The following is a 27,029-nucleotide window of genomic DNA, read 5'->3' as shown; positions in this document are numbered from 1 at the left end:
CGCGTGTGGCCATCTGTTGGCATGTGCCGTCGTGGCTTCGGCGGCTGTTTGCGGGTTGACTTCGATGGTGGAGCTCTACGGTGAAGTCGGAGTCGCCCGTTCGAGGCAACCGGTGATGACGATGATGCTTGCGACTCTTCGACGGATGTCTTTCTTCTTTGTAGCCCCGAGTTTCTTGTCGGTGGCCAAGTTGGCCGGTGGTGCCCATGTCATATGGGTTGAGTTGTATCGGTTTTAGCCCGGTTTTCCGCCAATTAACGGGGCAATTCTCTTCTTCTTAATCAATGAAATGGCAAGTCTTTTGCCTCGTTTCAAAAAAAAACTAGTTGGCTACATATGATGGATGTTGAATGAATGATTCATATGCATATAGTAGAATGTTGAATATGATGGATGAATGGTGTTGAAAAAAAAATCTTGGGTGGTTCACTACTAGGGAAAACCCTAGCAGTAGCGCGGATTTTTGGCCTAGCAGTAGCACGGGTACCCGCGCTACTAGTAGGGCACTACAGCTAAATTTTAGCAGTAGCATGAGCCTGACCCCCCCCCCCCCACTGCTAACTCAGATAGCAGTAGCATTTGCTCCCACCGGCGCTACTGATAATTATTAACAGCGTGCCCCAGCCCCGTGCTACTATTATTTTCCATTTCTTTTTTGTTTTATAGTGTATTTATATACTGTTATATAAGTTTTGATACAGTCATAATTTAGATATAGTTATATCATTATGATCATGATGAGTTATTATATTTGTGTGTTAAAGAAATGTTGATTAGATCCAAGTGGATGGATCCAAAGTGGCCAAGTTTGGATTAATAGTACTTTGAATCTGCACCATGTTGTCTCCACTTGAAAACCATGAACAAATTTCAAACTCCAAAGATTTTTTCAAAAGGAGAACAATTTTTGAATATTTTGAACATGTTTTGAAATTTGTGAATAAAAAATGAAAGTAAAGAAAAAATAAACTGAAATATAAAAAGGAAAAAAAGAATAAACAGAAAACCAGTAAAGGAAAAAAAACATTTTAGGAACCTTGTAGAAGTGTCACAAAACTGGTCAAGAACCTTCCAGAAGCTTCCTAAAACAAGTTGCTGGTTCACGCTGAGTGCGTATCTAGCGTAGCCAAATGAGCCGGCAAAATATATCAACGTAACGGGCGATTACTACCGTATCGCTCGGTACAACCGATACATAGCAATTGGGACGCCCCTATGTCTCGTTGTAAGCGAGACAGAGGGCACCCTCGCGTCAGCCGCGCAGGAAGCTCCAGCCTCCTTTTCTTTTTTTTTTTGTTTTTTTGCTTTATTTGTTTATTTTTTATAATTTAGAATATTCTAAAAATATATATATTACAATCACTCTACAAAAATCATTTGAAAAATGGTGAACAAGTATTTGAAAAATGTTTAACAAGTATTTGGACAGTGTTGAACAAGTATTTAAAAACTGTTGAACAAGTATTTGAAAAATGTTAATTAAGCATTCGGAAAAATGTTGAACGTGATAGAAAAATTGTTGATCATCTATATAAAAAATTATGATTTTTTTATCATTTATTTAAAATGTTAATCAAGCATTTGAAAAATGTTGACAAAGTGTTTAAAAATGTTAATATTGCATTTAGTGAATGTTGATAAAATATCTGAAAAATGTTTAATGTGCATAGTAAAAATATTGAACATGTAATAGAAAATGTTAATTTTGTATTTGAAAAATATTAAAAATATGTATAGGAAAACGTTGACCATGTATGAGAAAAATGATAAATTTGTATCGAAAAAATGTTAAATGTGTATTAGAAAAATGTTGTTGACATATACAAAAAATGTAGAACCAAAACCAAAAGAAAAAAAGAAACGAAAGAAATGAAAAACGAAAAAGAAACAAAATAAATCAAATGAAAAAAAGAAAAAGGAAACTGAAGATGAGAGGAAGCCCCGCCGCCGCCGTCGCCGACCGGGCTTTGCCCGTCAGCGAGCGCCAGCGGTGGCGAGGGGAGGGGAGGGAAGGGGGGAAATGTATCACTGATATTTGATATTTGATATTTCCAGTCAACTAATGAATGTATGTATGATCAATGTATCACTGAACCTCAATGAATGATCAAATCAGTTAACCAAGGGGCAAAAATTAAGAACAGAGTTGAATACTTAACTGAACGAGCGGTAGAACACTGTGTCTTTGTGCTGTTACTGTTTTGGCACTGATCTTGTCTACAGCGGCGACATTGGCTTAAATCAATGTCCGGTCCTTGGTGAACATGCAGGTTAAGAGTTGTTCCCTTGTTCAAGACAGTGAAGGATCTTCGAGAAGCTGGCTCGGCAATCAGGAAGTTGCGGGCCATTGACTGGTACATGGAGCATATCATCAAGAACCACAATGGACACCAAGACGCGACGACGACAACCGCAAGCTCCGCGGCGTTCTGCTCATCACCATCAACGGGATCGCCGCAGGGATGCGCAACACCGGCTGATCCCGGTGGAGACTTCTCTTTGGTACAGGAATTAAACTTTGTAGCTTGTAGGAATCTACAGTAGTATTTTATGAACACAAAATATTGCATGGTACATTCTGCTGATCGACGAGGAGATGTATAGGCGTTCGTTGCCTCCAATGTGTTGTCAAAATACAGTGCATTTGTAAAGCCATATACGTACTACTTTGTAAACTTTGATCAAGTATATATATAGGAAAAAGTATAACTATATTACATTATCAAATCAATATCAGTTAGAGACAAAAGTGACCCTAAACATAGGGGAGACTAGAACCCCCTATGCCTCGAAATTCTTGCTGTAGCTACATCCAAACTTGTTGTTTAATTCGAAAAAAAAAATCTTCACTTGAAAAAATGTTCGCGCTTTTGTAGAAATGGTATGATTTGAAAAATTGTTCATGATTACAAAAAAATATTTGCCAATAATTAAGTGTTCACATCTTCGAAAAATGTTACTGGATACTTAAAAATGTTCACAGTTTCAAAATTTTGAATTGGATGAGCAATTTTTACATTAGAAATATTTTTGAATTGTATGACCATTTAAATTCATGAATATTTTTCAAAAAATGATGATTTTTTTTTGAATTTTAATGAACATGCTTGTATTTGAGGTACATATTTGTATTTGTTGAACAAATTTTGAGTTCAATGAAAATTAAATGTTCACATCTTTAAAAAAAGTCATAGAATTCAAAATAGATGTTTGTGAAAGGAAAAAGAAGAAGAAAAGAAACGAGAAACATTAAAAAAAGGAAAATAACAAAATCAAAAAATAAAGAAGACAAAACAAATATGAATAAAAAAATTCAGAATAAAAATACACACACAACCGGTCTGGGGAGGTTAACCTTCCTAAAACCGATGGGGAGCACTCAGAGAAAATAGCCGAACTGGACCGGCCCAATACGGTTCATGCATTGCAAGGGGGTGCGCATTTGGTCGATATCCATCAACCTACGTGGGAAATAGAGACCGCAAGCTCCAAACAAATTTTATGAACACAAAATCTTGGTACATTCTGCTGATCGACGAGGAGATGTATAGGCATTCGTTGCCTTGAATGTGTTATCAAAATACTACTTTGTAAACTTTGATCAAGTATATAGAAAAAAGTACATTATCAAATCAATATCAGTTAGAGACAAATGTGACCCTAAACACACGGGAGACTAGAACCCCCATGCCTCGAAATTCTTGTTGTATCTACATTCAAACTTGTTTAATTCGAAATTCTTGCTGGAGCTATCTCCAAACGTGTTGCCATTGTGTCACGCTAGGTTACTCCGACGATGGACAACATCGAGGAATTAAACAACACAAGTACCTACAAGAACCTATAGATGACATAACCTCACTTAACTGCCGCAATAGTAGACATCCGCGTATGACAGAGATTGACACACTAGTAGAAATCTTAGATTTGGAGGAGGTTTTCGGCGATCGATATTTGAGTCTGTTTTTCATACAACTGAACATTATTTTTTAATAGTAATGACTCACTTGGTCTAGCTTTTTTTAGGGAAAAGGCATTTGCTTTATAGATTAACAAGAACCAACGGAATTGCTACCATATCATCTGGCTGCAGCAGCCAGATATGTCTGCCCAACGCCAACGATAAAGAAAACTTAGCAAAATTGTCCGTTTCAAAATTTCTACAACTACTCTCAAAAATAAAATTACAAACAACCATGGTTTTCAATTTCAGTTTCAGAAAAATTTCAGCACCAACCGAAATCACTGAAATTCAGTGAATTTCAGTGATTTCAGTTTCCGTTTCAGCCAAATGGCCGAAATATTCACTTGAATTCAATTAAAATTTTGAAAAAATTAAAAAATATTTTTAAAAATATTGGAATTGTTGTGCTATACTGAAATTGCTGAAATATTTTGGCCGAAACGTAATATTTCAGTGTCTGCTGAAATTACTGAAATTCAGTGAATTTCACCGAAATCTCACTGAAAGTGAAAACCATGCAAACAACTCACTTGGTCTAGCTAAACTTAATCATATATGTCAGGGCATGTTGGGTAGGCCGGACTCAAGAAAGCCGGAATCTCAAAGTACAAGCCCGAGTCCGGCATAAAGCCCAAGAATGTCTATTTTCCCAAGCTCGGGCCCGACCAGAACACATTTTTCAGTGGGCACACATGGAAGTCTGGCCTAAATTTTGTTTCGAGCTACAAAATGATGTTCGAGCCAGACCCGAAGGGTGCGCCTATTCCCCGACACCACGTGGTGGGAAATGATGGAGAGCGAACCCTCTCTCGCCCAAGCGGGTTTGTCGAGCCAGCTCATGTGGGGGTGGGGTGCCCGTGTTTTTTTCCTTGCGTTTCCCTTGTTTTTTTTTTTGCTTTATTAAAAAAATTATCAAGATTTCAAATAAAATAAATTTTCAAAATATTCATGAATTAAAAACTTTCTTCAATTAAAAAAATGTTCGTGCATTTCTGAAAATGTTCATTAATTCAAAAACTGATCGCCATTTTGAAAAACCATTTGGGGGTTCAAATAGTGTTCATGACTTTCAAAAATATTCATGAATTATAAAAATATTCCAGATTTTAAAAAATGTTGAAACTGAAAAAATGTTCACGAATACAAAATAAGTTCTTCATTTTGTTCATGATTTTGGAAAAAAATGTTCGTTCATTTGGAAAATATTATATAAAAAATGTTTGTGATTTAAAAAATGGCCATGAATTCAAAAAATATTCCCGATTTGAAAAAATAATCAAAAAACTGCAAAAATATTCACAAATTCAGAAAATGTTGGTGGTTTCGGCAAAAATATTTGCAAATCCAAAATGTTGTTTATGATTTCAAAAACAATTCGTGACAATGTTCGCACATTTGTAGGAACGGTATGATTTGAAAATTGGTCATGGGTACAAAAAACATATCCTTAGAGAAAAAGTGTTACGTCTTTAAAATTAGTTAGGGAATACTTAAAAAATATTCAGAATTTCGAAATTTTGAATTGAACAGAAAAAATTATGTTATATATTTTTTGAATCCTATGATCATTTTTGAAATTCATGAATATTTTTCATAAATGATGAACTTTTTTTGAATTTTAATGAACATATTTGTATTTGTTGACAATTTTTGAATTCTATGAATGATAAATGTTCATGATTTTCAAAAAAAAATCATAACTAAAAAATAGATGTGAAGAAGAAAAAACCAAAATAGAAAACAAACATGATGAAAAAGAATAGGTAAAAAAATCAAAAATCAGAAAAGAAATAAGACAAAAAATGAAAATGAAAAAAAAAGAATAATACCAGATGAAAAACCGGTCTGGGAAGGTTAACCATCCTAAAACCCGTGCGAAGACTCAGCAAAAGTAGCTGAACTGGACCGGCCCAATATGGTTCGTGTGTTGCAAGGGGGTGCGCATTTGGTCGATATCCATCGACCTAGGCGGGAAATAGGGACCGTGAGATCCGAACACATTTTCCGTGCGCGCACATGGAAGCCCGACCCAAATTCCGTTTCGAGCTGTAAAATTATACCCAAGCCTGGCCCAAGAGGCAAGCCCAACCTGCCAGTAATCAGGTTTAGGTCCAGCCGAGATCAAGCTCAGCCGAGCTTTGTGGTGTTAACTGTATTTTTGACTGAACATTTATTTCTTTAGTTGCCAAGCTTTATCGAACAATGCTCGAGACTAACATGAGGTTCGAACACTAAATCATTTGGTTACCAAGCTTGGTTGAGCCGAGCTCGAGCCTAACGTTAACATCAAGTTTGATTATGCGCTAATCTAGTGTCGAGTGACTGTGTAGCTAGCACTATCACTATTTAGCTTCAACCAACAGTTGTGTTATAGCCATGCATGTACCTATTGCCAAATATATTTTTCTGGCTCGATGGGGAAATTGATGCAGCAACCACGGAACAAAAGCAATCGACGGCATGAATCAACAACCCACAAGAAAAGAAAAGAAAAGAAAAAAAATGGGGGTTGTACCGCACATCCATGTGAAATTGACACTTGGTACATGGAGAAGTATGCCCTGTTTTATTAAGCTGAGGTTGTATTAAACAAAGCTGATAACTCCCCTGTTTTATTAAGCATAGGTTGTACTATTAAGCGAGACTCCCCTGTTTTATGCATGAAGAAACGTGTTTTATGCATGTTTTATATGTGTAGCCAAGATATAGCCACCTTTACAAACAAGCTACTTGCATAATTGCCGCCTCTACATTATTTTTCAACCGATACTCTACCCTCCTACCATTTGTGCAAAAAATGACAAACACGGTGATACATCAAGCACTCTCTTGTAGAAAAGAAAAAACAACAACCCTTCACATGCGATATAGAGTACTTTTTATCCCAAAAAAAGCATGCGTGATAGGTAATCCGTCACATCTAATTTGGACTATCTGAAACAAGTCATAATGGTTGGTTCGATGTGAAGGAGATTAGCTGTTGGATTGCATGCATGGAAAGCGAAAGATGCTGAGATTGCACACATGCGATTCAGCGACGGTGTGAAGTCAAAGTGACTCACGCACCGGCTTTGTGCCGTGCCGGTTGCTAATGAAGCCAGAATTAGTAGCCTACTGATCAAGCAGCTACAATGCCGCCCATCAATTATTCGGCTCTCAAACCACAGATGTGAATGATTTACCAGACGGTTTATTGGCTAACAACAAAATGTTACAACGACTATCAAGTGGATTTAATTTCGCGCTTTTGTTTGCCCATTTCAGGGCCGTTCGGAAACTCTCCGCTCTGTAGCTCCGCAGCGGAGCGGAGCGTCATCCAGTACAATTTTGGCGAGCGGCAAAATGGGCGCTCCGCCCGCTCCGCTCCCTGGCGAAGTATCACCGAACATGGCGGCAAATAGGAAGTCCCATCCCTAGCAGCCGCCTTTGTTAAATCATCCAAAAGGGGGCAGTGATAGGTGTCGCTTGTTGCCAAGGTACCTGGGCCTGGCCCAACTAAGCATCGCTCTCGCACTCGATCGATCCATCTGGGGGCGATTGGGGACGCACTCGCTCCCTCGCGTTTGACGCCATCAACAAGGTTGCACATTCTCAACAAAAAAAAAAGACAATGATGCACGTCTAAAGAGAAAACACACGTTTTAAACAAAAATCAAAATAAATTTAGAAAACAAGAACATTTTTTGAAAAAGTGAACCTTTACAAAGAGCTCAGACACTTTTTCAAAATTTTGAACTTTGCGAATTCAAAAAATGTTGTGAATTCACAAAATGTTCGAGCAACCAAAAAACTGTTCGCAAGTTCAAAAAATGTTCACGAATTAACAAAAATCAAGAAATCAAAACCAAATATTCGAGAATTCAAAAAATTCAAAAATTGTTTGCAAATTTAAAAATGTTCAACGATTTGACAAAAATTCCAAAATTCTAAAATTGTTCACAACTTTAGAAGAATTATGAATAATATGAATGGTTTTTTTAAATTTAAACATTTTTTGAAATTGTGTACTATTTTTTAAATTTAGATAAAAATTTAAAGGGCCAAAGATTTTCAAAAGTTCTGAAGAATGTTTAAATTCTGAAGATTTATACAAAATTGGAAAAAAACTCAAACGTTTTTTGGAAAAATAGGTTTTTTTTAATCCAAACATTGTTTTAACAAGAGAAACATTTTGAATTTTTTGAATAAAAAAGCAGAAATAAAAAATAAAATATAAAAATAAAAGAAAGAACAAAAAGAAAACAAGTAAAAGAAATAGAATTGTTTTTGGAATCTTCTACAAGGGTCCCAAAACTTGTGAACAACCATCCACAAGCTTCCTAAAACGAGTCACTGGTTCATGCCCAATAGGTATCTAGCACAGCTAAATGGGTTGGCCAATATATCACTATAACAAGCGATTGCTATCGTATGGCATTTTTTCAAAAAATTTAGACAGACATAGCAATTTTTTCCTGAAAAGTTTTTATTTTCTTAAACTCGAGCCCGGCCCAAACAATTTTTCAGTGCACACACATGGAAGCCATTCCCAAATCTATTTCAAGCTCTATTTTGAGCTGTAAAATGAAGCCCGAGCCATGCACGAGAGGTAAGTCCGACTAATCCATGAGCAGGTTTAGATCCAGCCAAGGTTGTACGTATTAAGCAAGACTTCCCTGTTTTATTAAGCAAAGGTTGTAGTATTAAACAAGACTCCCCTGTTTTTATGCCTGAAGAAACATGTTTTGTATGTGGCTACGATATAGCCACCTTTTAACAAGCCACTTGCATAATTGCCGCCACTGCCTCTCTTTTTCAATGGATACTCTACTCTATATTCCTAGCAATCGTGCAAAAAAGAAATGGCAAAGTAGTACATCAAGCACTCTCTTGAAGAAAACAAGAAACAACAACCCTTCTCTTTGATTTGTATACTTTTAATTATCCCAAAAAGCACATGTGATGAGGCAATTTGGACTGTCTGAAACAAGTCATAATGCGTAGTGACAGATGGTTGGGTGGATGTGAAGGAGATTAGCTGTTGGATTGACTGCATGGAAAGCGAAAGATGCCGAGATTAGTCACATGAGACTCGTTTATGAGCAAATTAGATGTAATAATATCTTATATGGGAGTACTAATTAAGCAACTACACTGCTGCCCATCAATTATTGGGCTCTCAAATCACAGCTGCGGCGAGCTCTTAAAAATCATTGCCAGCTCTTGTGCAAACATGTAAAGATCAATAAGAATTATGAAGTGGTCAAAAGTCATCGCACTGTCTACACATCACTAGTGACATTTGCATGCCACGTCACCCGGAACGATCTCTAGTGTCGGTGGACTTGAGAAAGATAGCGAAAAAGAAGATGCCGATTTGCATTCTTCTAACCACCAAACTTCACACACATCTTTTTTCTATTATTGAGTAGCGTCACCCCATGTTTAATTAGCACTAGCACACTAGTAGCACTGTTAATTTAGCCAAGTGGGTCAACGTTGATTGAATCAAGGTTAATTAATCATGGCGACAAGCTAGTCTATTGCTATTTATTCAGTCTACTATGAGTCGTCTACAACAAGACCCGATAATAGCCCGTGCGGTCGCAACGGGGCACAAGTATTTTGTAAACAATAGTCATGATTTACCTAGTATCATTCGTATTAAAAATGGACTTTAGTTGTAACCTGATGGGAAAAACCGGCAAACCAAAAGTGCAGGTAGGGTGGGGAGGGAGGACGATGAAAGGAACGTTAAACATAACCTTGCATTTTAAGTCGGTGAGTGTTTCCGTTTTGACTAACATTTTTTCTTATTTCATAGCTCAACTAGCCACATTTTCATAGAACACTGAGCACAATATATATGTACTCGCGCAAGCATCACCACATGCACACACTTGAATAGCACCTACCAAAGACTGGAGTTTCGGAGTTTAAAGATCGACGAGCCCTTCTAAGCATCCGAACACACACACACACACGTTTAGTTGTGAGCGCATTATTCTTTATAGCAACCACCACGAACTGAGCCTAAGGCTGTTGTCCAATAAGGGCCCATTTTTTTTCAAACTAAAAAACAACTTACTTAATTCTCCTTTTAGATGTAGGAGTTTGTTGAAAGTATTACTCCCTCCGTCCCAAAATAAGTGATCAAATACAAAGTTAGTACAAAGTTGAGTCACTTATTTTGGGACAGAGGGAGTATTTCGTTTGGATGTTAATTAGCTCTCACTGAAATTTGTAGAAACTTCTCGTGACTAACTGAAACCACAATAGAACCCTTAAAAGTGACCCGTCTTTTTCTTGTTTTGTTGGTATTATAGCATGATCAAGTAATGCATCGCATGCATAATACAGTACTATTCATTAATCTAGTATTAATACGAGACAAGTCATACATGGTTGGCAAACAAACAAAAGTTGAAAAGGAAACACGTCACAAACTCACAATGTGAGACTTGTTTAGGGAGGCCATGGTCAACAGGAAATACACTGTGTGAAGTGACCCATATGCACATGAGCTCAGCTGGCACTGCCGACTGCGCCGTTGGCTAATTAATTGGGCTGAAATTAGTGTACCACCATTCAATTATTGAACTACCATAATCAGTTTCGAGCAGTACTAATTAACTCTTCTGCACGCGGACCCTACAAGTCTATATATGCAAGTGTGAAATGGTCAAAATCACTACCCTTTCTACACGTCACTAGTGACATTTGCATGCCAATTCACAAAATGGGCTTTGACTTTAATACATCTCTATCTAGACAAATCTAAGAGAAGAATTTTGAGACGGAGGAAGTAACATGTACTCTCTGTAAATTAATATAAGATGGTTTACATCACTACTTTAGTATATACTCCCACAAGGTCAGTGAAGGTTATTGTACTACCTCTGATGCATATTATTTGTTACTAATTTTGGCATCTTCAACGTCGACCCGCAAACCTTCCGCAGCGTCTGGACCACCGAAGCCATCCAACGTGGTCAAGTATCGGTCCATGGCGCTGTCCAGACGTGTTTTCTCCCGTAAACCTGAGACAAACGTGGGGGAAGGGGGTTCGCGGGAGTCCGGACTGCTCCCAAGCCCTCTTCTGGCCGCCCTGGCCCACCCAACCCCCCCCCCCCCCCCCCGCGCGTGTTTTCGCTCAGCGCCGTTCCAAAGCGTCAGCGACCGCATTCATGCCCGGCCAGAGCGGACACGACCGCTCACTGACGTCGGCCGAGAGAGTGCCGCATGGGCTGCTTCCCAGTGCAGGCAACTATTGCGCATTCAAACGACACAACGGCCGCCCCTCCGTCCGTCCGTCGCCCACATTGATGGCACACAGTTGCCGAGGCCCCTCCACCGGCGCCACCCGTCCATCTCTCTGTCGCCCACCATTGCTATATAAACTGTTGCCCCGGCTATAGTAGTCGCAGTCATTCGCCTCCGATCCCTCTCTACACCACTCCCACCATGGATTCCTCCGGCGCCAAAGCTCTTCCGGACGGGCCGATGTTGGACCAGAAGAAGGAGATGGCCGCCATTGCTGTCAGCTGGAGGATAATGACATCCCAATGGAGGACGCTGTCGACGATGAATTGGCGCCAACCTCCTCCTCCGCGCCACTCTACAGGGAGAGCGACGACGTGGGCGAGGCGGCGTTCGGCAGGACCGATGATGAGGAGCACATCGGCGAGTCGGCCCCCCTCCCCACGACGACCATGAAGCCGACACATCCGCGGGCGAGTAGTGCATGGTAGGGTCGTCGTCGCTCTGGTCATAGGAAGGACACCGCTCCACCCCTCCAACCGACGCCAAGCTTGGTGGGCTCAACATCGGTGGCCTTATTAGTTGCTTAGCGGCGACATGGAGGTGGACAACTTCACTTCCCGGGTCTCCGGAGGCGGAGCTGGAGAGGCCGAGGCGAAACTGGAGAAGGTGAAGTTTCAGTTCACGGGGAACGGGCGCCGGTGACCATTTAGATTAGATATTAACTATACCTCCAGAGTCGTACTAGCACCGCTTTGATGTAACTGTAATGAAATATGTCATGTTTATATGAAATCCGGATGTGTTTGAACGATTTTCGTGCGATTGATTCAAAGTGTTGTTAAAATGTATGCGGCTATAGTTGAATGATCGCCTCCTGCATTCGCGTGCACGCACTGGTCCTTCTTGTTCATGGATGGATACGGGAGGAAATTGTTGGAGATGCCCCACCTAGAATTTCGTATCGAATGGGAGTATCCCTGCGTGCTTATAAGGCTAGTCATAATGGGACTAACTTAGCAAGTAATATAGCGCATTCCGAGATTTTTTTGCTTATGTGGCATGTAGTTAATGAGAAGTGGTAACATAATATGTTACTGTAACATAGCGCTTTTCAAGACAAGATGAGTCTACAAGCTAATTAATGAAGTCATCTATGACACTACTACTATGTTATTTTGCACTATGAAGGTACTACCTCAGTCTAGGTGAATAAGTCATTCGCGTAGTTCTAGGCCATCGATTTGAGGAATTAAATATGTGTTATATGTCATGAAAAGTATATCACAAGATTTCTACACAGATGTAGTTTCTAAATATATATTTTTTGTCACATATAATACATATTTAAATAGTTAAATCGTCGACATAGAACTGCGCGAATGACTTATTCACCGAGACGGAGGTAGTAGTAACTTAGGCTAGTGTCATATGCATGACAGTAGTATAAGTTACTCCCCACTATGACCAGCCTAACTAGTCCTGTCACCACTGTTAATTTAAGTAGCTGGAGTCAAAGGCGTTCAATCGAATCAACGTTGATTAGTTATGGCGACGAGCTAGTCTAGTGTTATTTATTCAGTCTACCACGCGTAATTTACGACGAGAGAATTGGGTCACCTCTGAGTCAACTTTAAGAAACCTTGACCTAAATTTTAATGCTTCATGATGTAAGTTTACTTGGATGTTCAGCTTTCAACTGTTCAACACCAACCGACAGATTAAGCATTTGAATCCAACGCACAATTTCCCAACGGTCCACTCCTTGCTACTACGTTCCAAAGCGGAGCTGCATGGTAATTATTTTGCATGAGGTCCATTGTCCTCCGGTGCCTAGTGGTACTCCCTCCGGTCCTTTTTACTCTGCACATTGGATTTGCCGAAAGTCAAACTTAGCTAAGTTTGACTAAATTTATATTAGAAATTATTAGCATTTATAATATCTAATAAATATAATATGAAAATATATTCCGAGATGAATCTAATGATATTGGTGTTGTTATGTAAATGTCAATAATTTTTTATATAAACTTGGTCAAAGTTGGATGAAATTGACTTCAGACAAACCTAATATGCAGAGTAAAAAGGACCGGAGGGAGTACCAAAAAATGGAGCCGGATTTATGAGGCACACCAATAACAACACTGACCATATGACCACCAGGACTTTGAGAAACAGTACTATATGGCTGCGGTAAATCTTATCAAGATCTTGCCAAGTAAAAGAATTCCTCATTTTACCACTTTTTTACGAGTTCTCATGTTACCGCCTGGTTGTGCAATATTTCACATTTACCTTGTCTAGCCAGACTTTCAATTGTAATGCCCATGTGACGTCTGACTAGAACGCCACGTCACAATTTCTTTTAACACAGTACAGACGTAGACGCTCATATATATGTATACACTCATCTCTATAAACACACACGCACACCCTGTCCCTATCAGCACCTCCGATAGATTCGCTCGGCATATCATCTTGAGATTGATGAAGTCATCAAAGGCGTCTCGTAGTCGACGGGAACATCTCCTCCCACTGAACGCACATCACCGAAAATCCTAAAATAAATCCAGGATAAATACAAGCATCAGGACTTGAACCCTGATGGGCTGGGGATACCACTGTCCACCTAATCATCCAACCACAGGTTGGTTCACCACGTCACAATTATTCTAAATCAAAATCCCGGGTGATGCTTGGGTTTCCAATCAATTGCACATGTCGAGTCTAAAGCACATCCTACGTTCACAAATATAAGATATTTTAGATATTTCTATATGGATTACATATAAACTGAAATGAGTGAATAAATACATTAAAAAAAACATGCCTATATATACATCTGATTCATAAAATAATTACACCCTCTGTACAAATGCGATAATTACAAAGACGGTAAGATTGCACCACAAACAACAAACAGTTGATAATTGAGCCGAACTAATGTCGATTGCTGAAACTGGCAACCATCGATCGTGAGCAAGATTATTAGGAGTAAATTAATCCCTAACAGTTATTTCACTTTCGTTGTGAGATAAGAATTTTCTTATCACCTTGGCAAAACATAGAATTTCTCACGCTCACTGTCAACATTTAGTATTTACACGCGGGCGTCCTCCTCGAGCTGCCGAATCTGACTTAAGTTTCATATATACAAAAATGAAATGAAAAATATTGCCGGTCAAATATTTCAAAGCCTAATGGGGCATTCCATTGCAGAGTCGACACCCATGTCGAGGCCATGTGCACGCATCTGCGTTGCAGAGCTAAATTCCAAAGCCAGCAACTGTTCATCAAATAAACAATCTCACCCGAATAAAAGATTTCTGCTTTTCGGATAGCGAAAAATGTACAGCGCGGTAGCTAGGATAACTAGATAAGAGTGTCCATGGCCGGGCACCCTATATCCGTCTCATACTTCTGGCCAGGCCGTCCGATCATTGATCGGTTACAAAATCCGACCCAACAGAAGCTCTCAGACGGGCCTCAAACACCCGGACTGACCGACACCCCTTATATCTGTCGTAAATGTAGGACGAATATGAGGCGACCTAGGCACGCCCAGGCACGTCTGCCACGTCAACCCGCCTACCGCTGACCCACCCCGACCCCACAAAAACTCCTATCTGGCAGAAACCCTAGCTCACTCCGCTCCGCTCCCCTCCCTTTCCCAATGCTTCAATTTCCTCAATCCGCCAAATCCCTAGCGTCGGCGAGCATGTCCAGCACCGGCAGCAACTCCGCCGGCAGCTCCAGAGACGAGGAGGAGCTGGCGCTCCGTATCGCGCTCGAGCACTCGCGGGTCGATACGGGCGGCACCTCTGGGTCCGATGCGATGCCATCTGTCGCCCGTCGCCGCAGCGCCGACATTGGCACCGGCCTTCCCACCCCAAGCGCGGCTTTGAGAGGCCTGCACAAGCTGCTCCTCTCGCCCGACGACCTCCTCCACCTCTGGCCCGCTGCTCCGCGCGGGCAGCACTGGGTTCTAGTGCCTGCTCTGCCACAACCGCGGATGTGTAGTCTGGAGTCGGAGGCAACTGCCGCTCGCCGTGAGAGGCAGAGGGCAAGGGAGATGGCGGGTGGGTCCGACGCGTCTGTGCAGTCCGCCCGCCACCACCGGGTGCCCGACAAGGACGACTGTCTCCTTGAGTGGGTGTGCCGCCGGTCACTGACTGAGGTGGAGATGAAGGCCCGACGGCTCCGGAGGATCAACACCAAGCAGCTCCGCCTCGACATTGAGCAATCCGAGCGGGAGGCGGCGGAGGCAGCGGTAGAGGCAGCAAGGGTGGCCAAGCTCAAGCGCAAGCAAGACCACGTCGTCCGGCACTTGCAAGGCTACATCGTCATCTCTGATTCCACCTCCAACGACGGGTCCGACATGGACCCACCTCCTGCCGCAGACTCGTACAGCTGCGCCGGTGACGGGAAGGGCAAAGGGACGGCGAGGAAGTGGTGAACATCTGTCTTAATTTCAAGTTTTTAGATGTAGTTTGAACTTGTCTGCTGTATTATGTTTGGTAAGCATTTATTCGCAGGATCACATTAGTTTGGACAGGTAAATAACGGGGCGGTCGCAACCCACGCGCATTGCTCCACTCCCTCCGTTTCAAAATGTAGCGCGCTCGCGTTTTCTCGAGGTTCAACTTTGAGCATAAAATTAACCGATGAGACGAGACCGGCTGCGGCAGGAGGAAAAATTTTAATTGAAAAACTTGTTTTGAATACGAATTCATTGGTAGTATAACTTTTGCTCCCATCGCAATCGGGCTCGTTGGTTAAATTTATGATCAGAGCTGAAGCACGGGAATCAAGGACGCAGTATATATTTAGGAACGGAGGGAGTAATAGTTAATTAAGAAAAGAAAAGAAAAGAAAAAGAAAAAGGCTGGCGGCTTTTTGTGGTATGTGGTTTAACTCTAGGCTAAAGAAAAAGAAAAAGAAAAGAAAAAGAGCCGGAATGGGCATGCTATTAACTCTAGGGCTAGGCTAAACAAGGCACGGTGCTCAATCATCATCAAGAAAGTAAAAGTAAAAGAGAAACCGCGTGGCAAGAGAGAGAGAAAAAAGAAGAAGGGAAAAGGCGCCCACTCCATCCATGAACACATGAGGGAAGTGTTAAAAAAATGAGATTAGAGAATGGAAAGTGATAAAAGTCTTAGCAAAGCCGGTCTTCCTTTTTCCTCTCTGTCTCTGCTCACTAGAGTGGAATTCAGTCCAACGGAGGGAGGGAGGGAGTCATCAGTGGGTGGCAGCAAGATCACGGGTAGGTGAGACTGAGAGGGGAATTCATTTTTGGTTTAGGAAAGAATTCATTGTTTCTCCTCTGCTTTGCCAGTGCCCGTCTCGTCTCGTCTCATGCTTGTTTCTCTTCCCGTCCGCGGTTACCTTCCCCGCTGCATCCCCGCCTTCAATGCCACCACCGCTCTACTGCTGGATCTGATCTGATCTGAGTGAGCCACCGCGTCCGCATCCACTCTCCCATCTGTTCCAGCTGTTTCTAGAGGAGGCGATTTCTCCTTGGGTCTTCCTTCTTCTTCCTCCTCCTCCGGAATTCGGTGCGAATCCAGGCAGGTTCGGGTTTCTTCTTGCCATTTCCTCCGTTTCTTGAGGCCGCCGCCGCCGGCAGTAGGAGGAGGAGGGGAAAGAATTCTGCCTGCTTCCTGCGCGAATCACTCCGCGGAATCCGCTGCCGGATTTCCTTTCCTTTCTCCCCGCCGGATTCGGTGCATGGAACAACCACCTTCCGTGTCCAACACCAACAAGGCACTCCCGCTGCTGCCGCTGTGCTAGGCCAGGCTCCAATCATGGCCTCCTCGCCCTCCCCCTCGCCGGGGGCCACCAAGGCCTCCCCGGCCGCCTCCGTCGCGCCCGCCACCTCCTCCCCCGCCTCCCCGGCCCCGGTCAAGCTGCCCAATGAAACCCCGGCCGACCCGCCCGCGGCCCCTCCCGCGCCCTCCGCGGCCGTGCCGCCGCAGACGCCAGAATCCCCACCGCCCCTTCTCCGTCGCCTCCCCCGGACCCCACCGCGTCGCCGCCGCCGGTCCCCGTCGCATCTCCGCCGCCAGCCGCATTGCCGCCACCCTCGCCGCCCACTGCGGTGCCGCCGCCGCCCGCGCCTGCCGCTGACCCGCCCAAGCAGTCGCCTTTGCGGCCCCCTGCGCCGGCCGCGTCACCCCCGCCGCCAAAGACCACTTCTCCACCACCAAGCCCGCCGGATCGCTCGACCGCGCCGCCCGTGGCGCGGTCACCACCGCCGCGGCACCCGGGGTCGCCGCCTCCTCCAACCGAGCCGCAGGCGCCGCCGCCCTCCGTCAGTCCCATCATCAAACCTCCCACCAGCCCCTCCCCAACCTCTCCCACCGTCCCTGCTACTCCCACCGCCCCCTCACCGCCGTCGACGCCAGGTTTTGGTCCTCCATCTGTGCCTAGCGCCCCAACAACAACCCCGCCAACACCAATCGGTCCGAACATGCCACAGGACCCCTCATGGCAGGACAGCGGCCCCTCGCCGAGCAGCCGTGGGTTGAATGATGGCGCAAAGGCGGGGATCGGCGTCGTCGTGGTGATCCTCGTGCTTAGTTTGCTCGGCGCCGGGTGTTGGTACAAGAAGAAACGGAGGAGAATGACCGGTTACCATGCCGGGTTTGTGATGCCTTCACCCTCACCATCTGCTTCTCCACAAGTGCTACTAGGTAAGTGCAATGAGCTCTGTAAGTGCATTCATGTGCTGTGAACTGATAACTGACACTCATTTCTTGTTCAGGAGGACATTCAGAGAAAACCAAAGCCAACTACAGCGCCGGGAGCCCCGAGTTCAAAGACACAATGTCAGAGTACAGCATGGGCAACTGTCGCTTCTTCACCTACGAGGAGATGCACAACATCACAAACGGTTTCTCTGATCAAAACCTGCTGGGGGAAGGCGGCTTTGGGTCTGTTTACAAGGGTTGCTTGCCTGAAGGAAGAGAGGTTGCCATTAAGAAACTGAAAGACGGCAGCGGGCAGGGGGAGCGCGAGTTCCAGGCCGAGGTGGAGATCATCAGCCGCGTGCATCACCGCCACCTGGTTTCTCTTGTTGGGTATTGCATCTCGGGCGACCAGCGCTTGCTTGTCTACGATTTTGTGCCCAACGACACGTTGCACTATCATCTACATGGTATGTATCGTATGTATGGTGTTAGTTAACCTTTCATTTTGATGCTGTGCGGCATCGATCTTTACATGTTCTGAGTCCCGACTGAACAGCTGTTGTATCTTCATGATTCTGCCGTGTCATATATATATAGGACGTGGCGTGCCGGTTCTGGAATGGCCAGCCAGGGTTAAAATTTCTGCTGGATCGGCTAAAGGAATAGCATATCTTCATGAAGATTGTAATGCCCATTCTCATTCATTCATTTGCTTTCGATGCGCTGCTTTCTTCTCATCACACCTGAATTTTTTCTTCCCTTTGGCAGGTCATCCCCGAATTATCCACCGAGACATAAAATCCTCTAATATTCTGCTGGATAACAACTTCGAGGCACAGGTAACAATGCTAACTTGGGAAGGGAAACCCGCTGTAATATGATCCTTGTTACTGAATTGGGTACTGTCCCTGCACCAGGTTGCTGATTTTGGTCTTGCAAGACTAGCCATGGATTTTGCCACGCATGTAACTACACGGGTGATGGGAACTTTTGGGTAAGTACAAGAAGAAACTGACTTGTACACAAGACAAGAATACTTCACATTTGCTTTTCTTTTCCTGATAATAATTGTTTTTTTCCCTTTCTTTATAGGTACATGGCTCCAGAGTATGCATCCAGTGGCAAGCTGACTGAGAAATCTGATGTCTTCTCTTTTGGCGTTGTCCTCTTAGAGCTCATTACTGGTAGAAAGCCTGTCGATGCATCAAATCCATTGGGCGATGAGAGCCTTGTCGAGTGGGTAAGCTTTATTTAGTACTAAATGCGGGGTTTGATAAATAAATGAGGATTCCACCTCTGTTGAAACAATGGAAAAGTAGCCACATGATAGCCCTGATCCATTCACTAGTAACTGAATCTTAATACGAAAAATCTACTACATTACCAAATATATTTATAGACAATGTGATGACGATCACATCTTCAGTTCCAATTACTATTTATCATGATTATTCATATAAAGGTAATAATATGTGTATCATGTGAAGTTGTGAACCAGCCAACTGAGAACAGCTTCTGACACAACCCTGTTTTAACCCTGGTTTATAAGATTGATTGATCCTCTGTGGTCAGCAACATTTCCTGAGTTAACACCAGAGTTATCTGCAGGCCAGGCCACTGCTCACGCAAGCGCTCGAGACTGGCAACGCAGGGGAGCTGTTGGACCCCAGGCTGGACAACAACTTCAACGAGGTCGAGCTGTTCCATATGATCGAGGCGGCGGCGGCCTGCATCCGACACTCGGCACCCCGGAGACCCCGGATGAGCCAGGTACGAGCATATCGATGAGATTACATGCATCACATCATCTTTTCAGAGCAGCAACCACACTACATCCCATTGGATTGGATTGGATCAGAGGTTAAAACGTTTTTATCACTGGCTCATCTGCTCTCATCAGGTGGTGCGGGCTCTCGACAGCCTGGCGGACGGTGACCTGACCAACGGGGTGCAGCCGGGGATGAGCGAGATGTTCAACGCGCCCAACACGGCGGAGATCAGGCTGTTCCAGCGGATGGCGTTCGGCAGCCAGGACTTCACGACCGACTTCACCCAGTCTTCTAGCTGGAACAGCAGCCGCCAGGGCGGTGGAGACGTCGACGCCTCTGGCGGGCCGAGGCAGTCACAGCCATAGTGGTGTAATTAGCTAGGGCGGGGGTACTATTGCTCCTTGGTTCATTTGATGCAAATTCTTTGGGTGGATCGTCCGTCTTGGTTCTTTTTTCCGGGTTGTCGTCTCGGCTCGGCTGACTGACTGACTGGCTGACTGAAGAATGTGGGTATATTGCGTGTCGGGGTCTGTGGATTCGACAGACTGAAACTTACTGACCTGTTGGAGGGGAATTCGTCGCCGGGTTCGCTGGCCTGGCTAGCGTATGGGTTCTGCCTGTCTCGTCGTCTCTTTGGAATCCTGGGGCTGGGGGGGATGAAATGTGTGTTGTACGAGCTTGGGTTCTTGGTGTAGGTGGAGCTGAGAGACAGGGACATGGAATTGTTATGCAGAGGCAGCAGACAGGGTGCGCGCATGAGCACTGAGGTCGGATGGAGGCTGTGCGTTGCGTTGCGTTGCACATGGGAGAACATGTGGTGAAGGGAAGGGAATATGATATCTGTCATGTCCACTTCAGTTTGGCTCCTGAGAGCGAACATGCAAAAAAGCCTTTTTAAAAAAAAAATTATTTTCTCTCTTATCAGGGATGTGTGTTTTACTTTTGGGCGAGATATTTTCAGAGAAGGGTTTTGCTCATATTTATGTTAAAGAATAAGACACCACACGTATTTGTAGTGAACGTAGACGACGACTAGTGTCTAGAAAAATGATATCGAGAAAATAACTAAGGTGTTGCCAAGTTACCGGTAGTAAAATGCAAAAACTGTTATTGAAGATAGTGGTGGTGCCGGGCGAGAAAAAAAAAAAAGAAGCGTTTTTGTTTCCAAGTCGACCGAGCGATGATAGCCGTAATTAATAAAGGACATGGAGTATCCTCATCAAGAAAGAAAAGAAAAGAGAAAAAAGGACATTTATATTCTAAGTAGAAACCTTGCACACGTCTTTTCTTTTCTTTTCTTTTCTTGGACAATTTAAGCAAGGGAGGTCCTGTCCAACTATCTATCTATCTGTCTGGTGCCCTTCACTTTACAGATGGAGGGAGGAATGGGAATTGGGTTGAGCAGCCAAATTTGACCTCCCCTAACCATCGCATGATGAGATGAGATTGATTGATCAACACACCCACACACACACACACACGAATACACGATGACAGACACCAGCTGTGGTGCATTTAGTCTCTCTTCTCTTGTCATGTGTGACGGTGGCCCATGCGCATCACCACTACGGACTCCCACCACCTACTACTAGTGCTAATCAGACACGAGCCAAGCCATTGTGTATCACTCAAAACAAGAACAAGAAGAAGAAGAAGAAGAAGAAGAAGAAGCCAAGAATCACTCGGCGGTGGCTCAAGTAGCACGTCTGGGCTTAATCCTTCATCATCTACACTTTCCCCCTAGTGTTTGCATTTATAGGTAGCAATACTACCTTTTATACCTGAATGAATGGGCCAAAAAAGGTTGATTTCGACAGTATCCTAATATGCATCCTAGCCAGGCCACACCAACTATACTATACAAAGCGCTTGGTTATAATCCCATGGGAACCAAAAGCCATCCATGTGATCTACCAGTACAAAGCTCCAGTAAGGAACTCCCAGTTACACAGTTATTTGCTTCACAACATTTACGGGCTCGGGCTGCAAACCCAATTATTTTCATCTCCTCTGCTGCACATCATCTTATCTTACTACATCTAGTTGCTGAGCGATGCATCATGTTCGTTCGACTTGATACACACACCATGGATCAGTCCTGCCCTCCCCACTACAGCTCACACAAGATACAGTCAGCATACAACAACCTTTACACCGCAGCCCTTGCCAGTACGCTCATGGTAAACTTCACATCACAGCGAGGAACGTAGGCGCGACGAAGATTGCCTGCATCATCATCTGGTCAGAATCGCTCAGGGAAAAGCTCTATTCCACTTGTTAATTGTGTTATCTTGTAATGCACCCTTGATTATTATTACTATTCCACTTCGGCCAGATCGTCAGCGTGGTAAAGACCACAAGACTTCTTTATGGAAGGAAATCTGAGGAGCACATGAGAAACTTACATGGACTCTACGACGATGGCTGAAGCACCACCCCCGCCGTTGCACACCCCGGCAACCCCAAACTTGCCCTGTTTCTGTCTAAGAATCTGTGGTGGAGCAAAAACACTGCAAGTTCAGCAGTATGAAATTGAATGCAACTATACCAAAGGACGGGACAGCAGCAAGATCAAGATATCCAACTTAAATAAAAGCTATTTTTTTAGCTTAAGAGGAGAGAGATTCCAGAGCTACTCTACCAAGGCAAAGGAAGGGTCAATACCCTTGCGGATTATAAACAATTTTGATGAAATATAAAAGTATGGGATGGAAACATACATACCCCGAGCAAGGTGACTATGATTCGTGCACCACTGCAACCAATAGGATGGCCCAGGGAAACAGCGCCACCACTTAAATTCAGTTTTCCCTGAAATGGTGAAATGTCCATTAATATTCATAAAATTGTTTACAGTTACATATTTTCTGAAAAAAGATAGTTTACTCAAGTTTAGCAGCTTACAGGAGAGATGCCAAGAAGTCTCTGGTTTGCCACTGCAACAACCTGCCAATGTCCAGAATATAGCTAAGTCTCACCCTCATGCTTCAGGTCTTATTACTCTTAAAAAAAATGAAAAGACCATTAACATACCGAAAAAGCCTCATTTATCTCATAATAATCTATTTGTGAATCTCGGAGACCTGCATTTGATATAGCCTTTGGGATAGCAAGAGCTGGAGTTGTTGTAAATAGCTCAGGTGCCTGAAGTTGTAAGTAGTGTCAATGCAACAAACTCTTTCTAATAATGCATGATAACAAGATAAAAGAAAAAAATAAGCACGAATCATAGAGGAAAGGATCATTGAATGAGAGCAGCAAGGTTCACAGTTTTGAGACAGGGGAAAGGATAATGTCGGTACAGGTCTTTCATGATAACAAGAACAATGGGTCAAGATTTCTCAAATGAAATGAAATTTGTCTCACCAACAATGATTAATGACAAGGCATGTAAGATCTACCTGAGCAGCATCAGCGTACCCTCTGATCCTCGCAAGAACTTGAAGGCCAAGGTTCTTGGCTTTCTCCCCACTGACCAGCACAATTGCAGCAGCACCATCGCTGAACATGGGAATATAAGAATGACACTACAGTTAAACTTCAGTAAACATTGCTTTACATAATTCATATTAACCACAAAGAAAGCCTAAAATTCGAGCTATGAAATAATCTAGCTTCAGTACACTCTTAAGATGATACATTTAGTACTGAAGACATACAACATAGTTTGGCTGCATACTGCATAGAGAAGGTAGTCTGATCATGTAAAAATGAAGATACAATGCTACTCTCAGAAGTGTCATAATTCTGAATGAAACTGTTCAGTTTAGAAGTATTCATCAGGGACACTTCGATCACAGAGCTCAATCCTCAATATCAACTAGCTTACATTCAAATGCTCTATTCAACATTGTGATATCATACTGGACAGTGGCTGCACATTAACTACTCTGCAAGGTTTCCATCTAAGAAGCTATCCACAAAGATAGTAAACGACTAGTCAGAGTACGAGAACAGCAAACCTTATACTAGAAGAATTGCCGGCAGTTACAGCGCCATTCTTCTTAAAAGCCGGTCCAAGTTTCTTCAGCTTCACTGGATCGTACTGTGCACATAGATTACCAGAGCAAACGTGTCAAAACCAGAAGGAGAAGAATAAAATGGGTATGCTGATGGTTACTATTGCCACAACTTAATTTCTGTATTCTATTGAATCTGCAACATAAAAAACTGAACCATGTCGGTTTTCAAGAAAATCAAAACATGCATAAATGACATAAAAGAAATTCCTTCCTTAAGATGGTCAATAGATTAACTAGATTGTGGGACTACCTTTGCAAGACTCTCATCCTTGTCAACTACAACTGGTGGTCTGCCTCTACCAGAAGGAATTTCAACCTGGTCAACAAGAATTGTTTGAAATTGGTACCTAAGCGTCAATATTTCATACAGAAGAAGAGTTTTGGTTGGGCCCTCAAATAATGCACATACCGGAACAATTTCCCAATCAAACGCGCCGCTGTCTCGAGCTGCTATTCCATGCTCATTGCTCTGGACGGCATAAGCATCCTACATGAAAGAGCAAAGTTCGTTCAGATAACTAGCATGTGCTGTTCTGGCTGTACAAAAAGTCTGAAAATGACAAGAATCGGTCAGAAATGCTGGCAACCTGCTCCTCCCTTGTAATGGAGTGCTGATCAGCACACAGCTCAGCGCACATCCCCATATGGAAATCATTATACACATCCCACAACCCGTCCTTGAGCATCCCGTCGATGAGGACATCATGCCCAAACCGCGACCCTCGCCTGCGATTCATCTCCACAGGAGGTCACTGTGAGCAATTAAGCTACACAAGAGAGGACCTTTGCTCCACCGAAAGCTATAATCAAGAGAAAAACTAGTAGAAACCTTGCCGTTGCAGCGTATTTGGGGGCATTGGACATGCTCTCCATGCCGCCGGCGACCACGACGTCGTTGATCCCCAGCTGAATCGACTGCGCCGCGAGCATGACAGCTGCCAGGAGCAGGTGAACAACATAAGTTTATGAGCAGCAGTGACAACTGACAAGCAACTTTGTAGGTGAGGGGATGAATTTTGGATACCCTTCATCCCCGAGGAGCAGACTTTGTTGATGGTGGTGCAGGGGACGGTGTTGGGCAGGCCGGCGCCGAGGGCGGCCTGCCTGGCGGGGGCCTGGCCGAGGTTGGCGCTGAGGACGTTGCCCATGAACACCTCCTGCACCAGCGCCGGGTCGACGCTGGCTCGCCGGAGAGCGCCTGATCAATCAATCGGATGTAAGACGTCGGAGGATGGCTGACCGGCCGACGGCTCGGATCCGGCCACCGCGAGGCGATTTGAGCGACTGCTTGATTACTACTGGCGGGGGAGTGAGAAAGAAGAGAAATTTGGTTACCCTGGATGGCGACGGAGCCGAGCCTGGTGGCCGGGAGGGAGGAGAGGGAGCCGAGCAGCGCGCCGATGGGCGTGCGGGCGACGCCGACGACGCACACGTCCCTGGGATCCAGGCCGCCGTCGGGGGCGCTGGTGCTCGGGGGCGGCGCCATGGTCGTGTTGGGCCGGCTTCGCTCCTGCTCCGCCGTGTGCTAGCCACGCTAGTGCTCGCCGGCGGCGGGCGGATTTGGTCGGAGAGAGGGAGAGACGGGGACGGCAGCGATCGGAGAAGAATGACTAGGAGAGAGAGAGAGAGACCATAAATGCCGTGCCGTTAGAGGATAACGGAATGCCGTTCTGGGCTTGGACTCTACCAGATATAAGGTGGGCTTGCCTTCTAGACTGGCCCAGCATATTTTTTTATTCTCAAAAAAAAAGCCAGCATTTTCTTCTGCCCATGCAAAACATGATCTATTATTAAGAAGAAGAAACAGACAAGGCGAGAAATGATTTATTATTGGTCACTTGGTGATGAGCAGGCCGATGAGGTCGCCCGCAACGCCGCACCGCTCCGTCGTCTCGCGATCCATGTCGGCCACCGGAGATGAGTGTCTCGGCATATTGCCCACCGTTGAAGCTGGGGCGGGCATCAACCATGAGTTCGGTTGCCGCAATGACATGTGCCTTGACACATACATCCCACGCGGGCCCCTCGGGTTTGCCCTGGTGCTTACCGCCTAGGTCACAGATGACTGCAGCGTTCTTCTTGGCGGTGCTGGTGGCGATTTGCAGGGCGACGCTGGCGAGGTCATGCTCGGTGGACGCGTGGCTGCTCTTTGGGTCGGCGCTTAGCACAGCCACACACAACGCGGGGTTAGTGGTCTTCTTGCATGTGCGGGCGATGAAGTCGATGTCGCTGCGGGCGGCGGGGAGGCCATAGGACAAGGTGGCGAGTACGACGAGGACCATAGCTAAGGATGTTGCAGCACTCGCTAGCACTTTGCACTTTGTATATACCTAGGCGTTGATGTATTGGTGTCATACATGGGGACTCTACATATCTATATATACACGCGCTATGGGGAAAAATCCTTATGATATGATCCGCCTTAATGATGGTCTATTTATTCTTTTTGCTAACCGTAATTGTATGTTAAATGAGTGGTACTACTAGCAAATCAAATAGTAGTAGTGATCCAGTTATTAAATGTCCAATGCATCTAATTGGCAAATAAGTGTAAATTAATTTACCTTCTTCATGAGAGGAAAAATGCATGTTGATAGAAAAAATTATACTAAAATCAACTAATAAATGTGCTCTAGCAAAAACATTCTTATGTAGTGGCATGGAGTATATACTTTTATAATATGGACGGCATGCGAGAAAATCCTTATGATATGATCTGCCTTAACCACAATATATTTATTCCTTTTGCTATATGGAGTGTAATAAGAAATCAAATAAGTAAATGAAGGATCGAGTGAGTACTCTAAGTCTCTTGAATTCATCAGTGAATACATGTACAGATTGTTTTGCAAATCAAGAAATAAATGTACTCTCATTATGCTTTCCATGAGTCGGAATTTTGTTCCAAGAATGTACTCCCTCCGTTCATAAATACTTGTCTTTCTAGAGATTTTAACAAGTGACTACATACGGCGCAAAATGAGTGAATCTACACTTTAAAATATGTCTATGTACATCCGTATGTTGAGTCCATTTGAAATGCCTAGAAAGACAAGTATTTGGGAACGGAGGGAGTAATAAATGGAGACAGTCAACTAATGAAGTACCAACTACAAATATATTTACCTTTACTAATGAAAGTTGATACGAAGTGTATCTGGACATGGCAATCCCACCACCTAAATTTTATCATTCAACAATGATTTATAAGTTGGTCAAGAAGAACAATTATGTACAATTAAGAACATAGAAAGGAACAACCCTATCATGTTGAGACCGAAACTGTCGTCTAATCCCAGTTGGTATGAACAGTAAAATACAAAAAATTCTGAATTTTTGTCAACGA

At 43.8% G+C, this 27,029-nt stretch overlaps 2 protein-coding genes and 1 pseudogene across 3 annotated transcripts; 1 reads left to right on the top strand and 2 right to left on the bottom strand.

Moving 5' to 3' along the window:
- Nucleotides 1-16,403: 16,403 nt before the first annotated feature.
- On the top strand, nucleotides 16,404-20,268 carry LOC123068178 (proline-rich receptor-like protein kinase PERK8). 2 transcript variants are annotated; one of them, XM_044490663.1, is made up of 8 exons: nucleotides 16,404-17,895; nucleotides 17,970-18,359; nucleotides 18,490-18,576; nucleotides 18,661-18,731; nucleotides 18,810-18,886; nucleotides 18,985-19,132; nucleotides 19,501-19,662; nucleotides 19,793-20,268. In XM_044490663.1, the coding sequence occupies exons 1-8, from the start codon at nucleotides 17,673-17,675 to the stop codon at nucleotides 20,024-20,026; spliced, it is 1,392 nt and encodes a 463-aa protein (XP_044346598.1). In that variant the 5' UTR covers nucleotides 16,404-17,672; the 3' UTR covers nucleotides 20,027-20,268. The 2 variants fall into 2 exon arrangements, with proteins under 2 accessions (XP_044346598.1, XP_044346597.1); XM_044490662.1 differs by having other exon boundaries at nucleotides 16,406-17,895; nucleotides 17,967-18,359.
- Nucleotides 20,269-21,513: 1,245 nt separating this feature from the next.
- On the bottom strand, nucleotides 21,514-25,331 carry LOC123068180 (acetyl-CoA acetyltransferase, cytosolic 1). The gene is made up of 13 exons (XM_044490665.1): nucleotides 25,019-25,331; nucleotides 24,708-24,881; nucleotides 24,513-24,618; nucleotides 24,271-24,409; nucleotides 24,093-24,170; nucleotides 23,934-23,999; nucleotides 23,624-23,706; nucleotides 23,063-23,162; nucleotides 22,695-22,805; nucleotides 22,566-22,607; nucleotides 22,386-22,472; nucleotides 22,067-22,152; nucleotides 21,514-21,887 (listed from the first exon to the last, which is right to left on the bottom strand). The coding sequence occupies exons 1-13, from the start codon at nucleotides 25,167-25,169 to the stop codon at nucleotides 21,854-21,856; spliced, it is 1,257 nt and encodes a 418-aa protein (XP_044346600.1). The 5' UTR covers nucleotides 25,170-25,331; the 3' UTR covers nucleotides 21,514-21,853.
- Nucleotides 25,332-25,517: 186 nt separating this feature from the next.
- LOC123064183 (pectinesterase inhibitor-like) lies at nucleotides 25,518-26,256 on the bottom strand (annotated as a pseudogene).
- Between the last annotated feature and the right edge of the window lie 773 nt (nucleotides 26,257-27,029).

The sequence above is a fragment of the Triticum aestivum genome, chromosome 3B (assembly GCF_018294505.1).
Source record: "Triticum aestivum cultivar Chinese Spring chromosome 3B, IWGSC CS RefSeq v2.1, whole genome shotgun sequence".
NCBI classification, from domain to species: Eukaryota; Viridiplantae; Streptophyta; class Magnoliopsida; order Poales; family Poaceae; genus Triticum; species Triticum aestivum.
The sequence above is the reverse complement of the archived record's forward strand: the minus strand, read 5'-3'. Positions and strand labels throughout refer to the sequence as shown.

Bases quoted from the DNA above. Each gene is read 5' to 3' on its own strand.
- LOC123068178 (XM_044490662.1), top strand. From the start codon at position 17,673: ATGCCACAGGACCCCTCATGGCAGGACAGCGGCCCCTCGCCGAGCAGC. The intron at 17,896-17,966 runs GTAAGTGCAATG...TTTCTTGTTCAG, and splicing joins TTCTCCACAAGTGCTACTAG to GAGGACATTCAGAGAAAACC. The intron at 18,577-18,660 runs GTAATGCCCATT...TCCCTTTGGCAG, and splicing joins AGCATATCTTCATGAAGATT to GTCATCCCCGAATTATCCAC.
- LOC123068180 (XM_044490665.1), bottom strand. From the start codon at position 25,169: ATGGCGCCGCCCCCGAGCACCAGCGCCCCCGACGGCGGCCTGGATCCC. The intron at 23,163-23,623 runs GTTTGCTGTTCT...TCCCATGTTCAG, and splicing joins GGCAATTCTTCTAGTATAAG to CGATGGTGCTGCTGCAATTG. The intron at 21,888-22,066 runs GTAAGTTTCTCA...ATGATGATGCAG, and splicing joins GCCATCGTCGTAGAGTCCAT to GCAATCTTCGTCGCGCCTAC.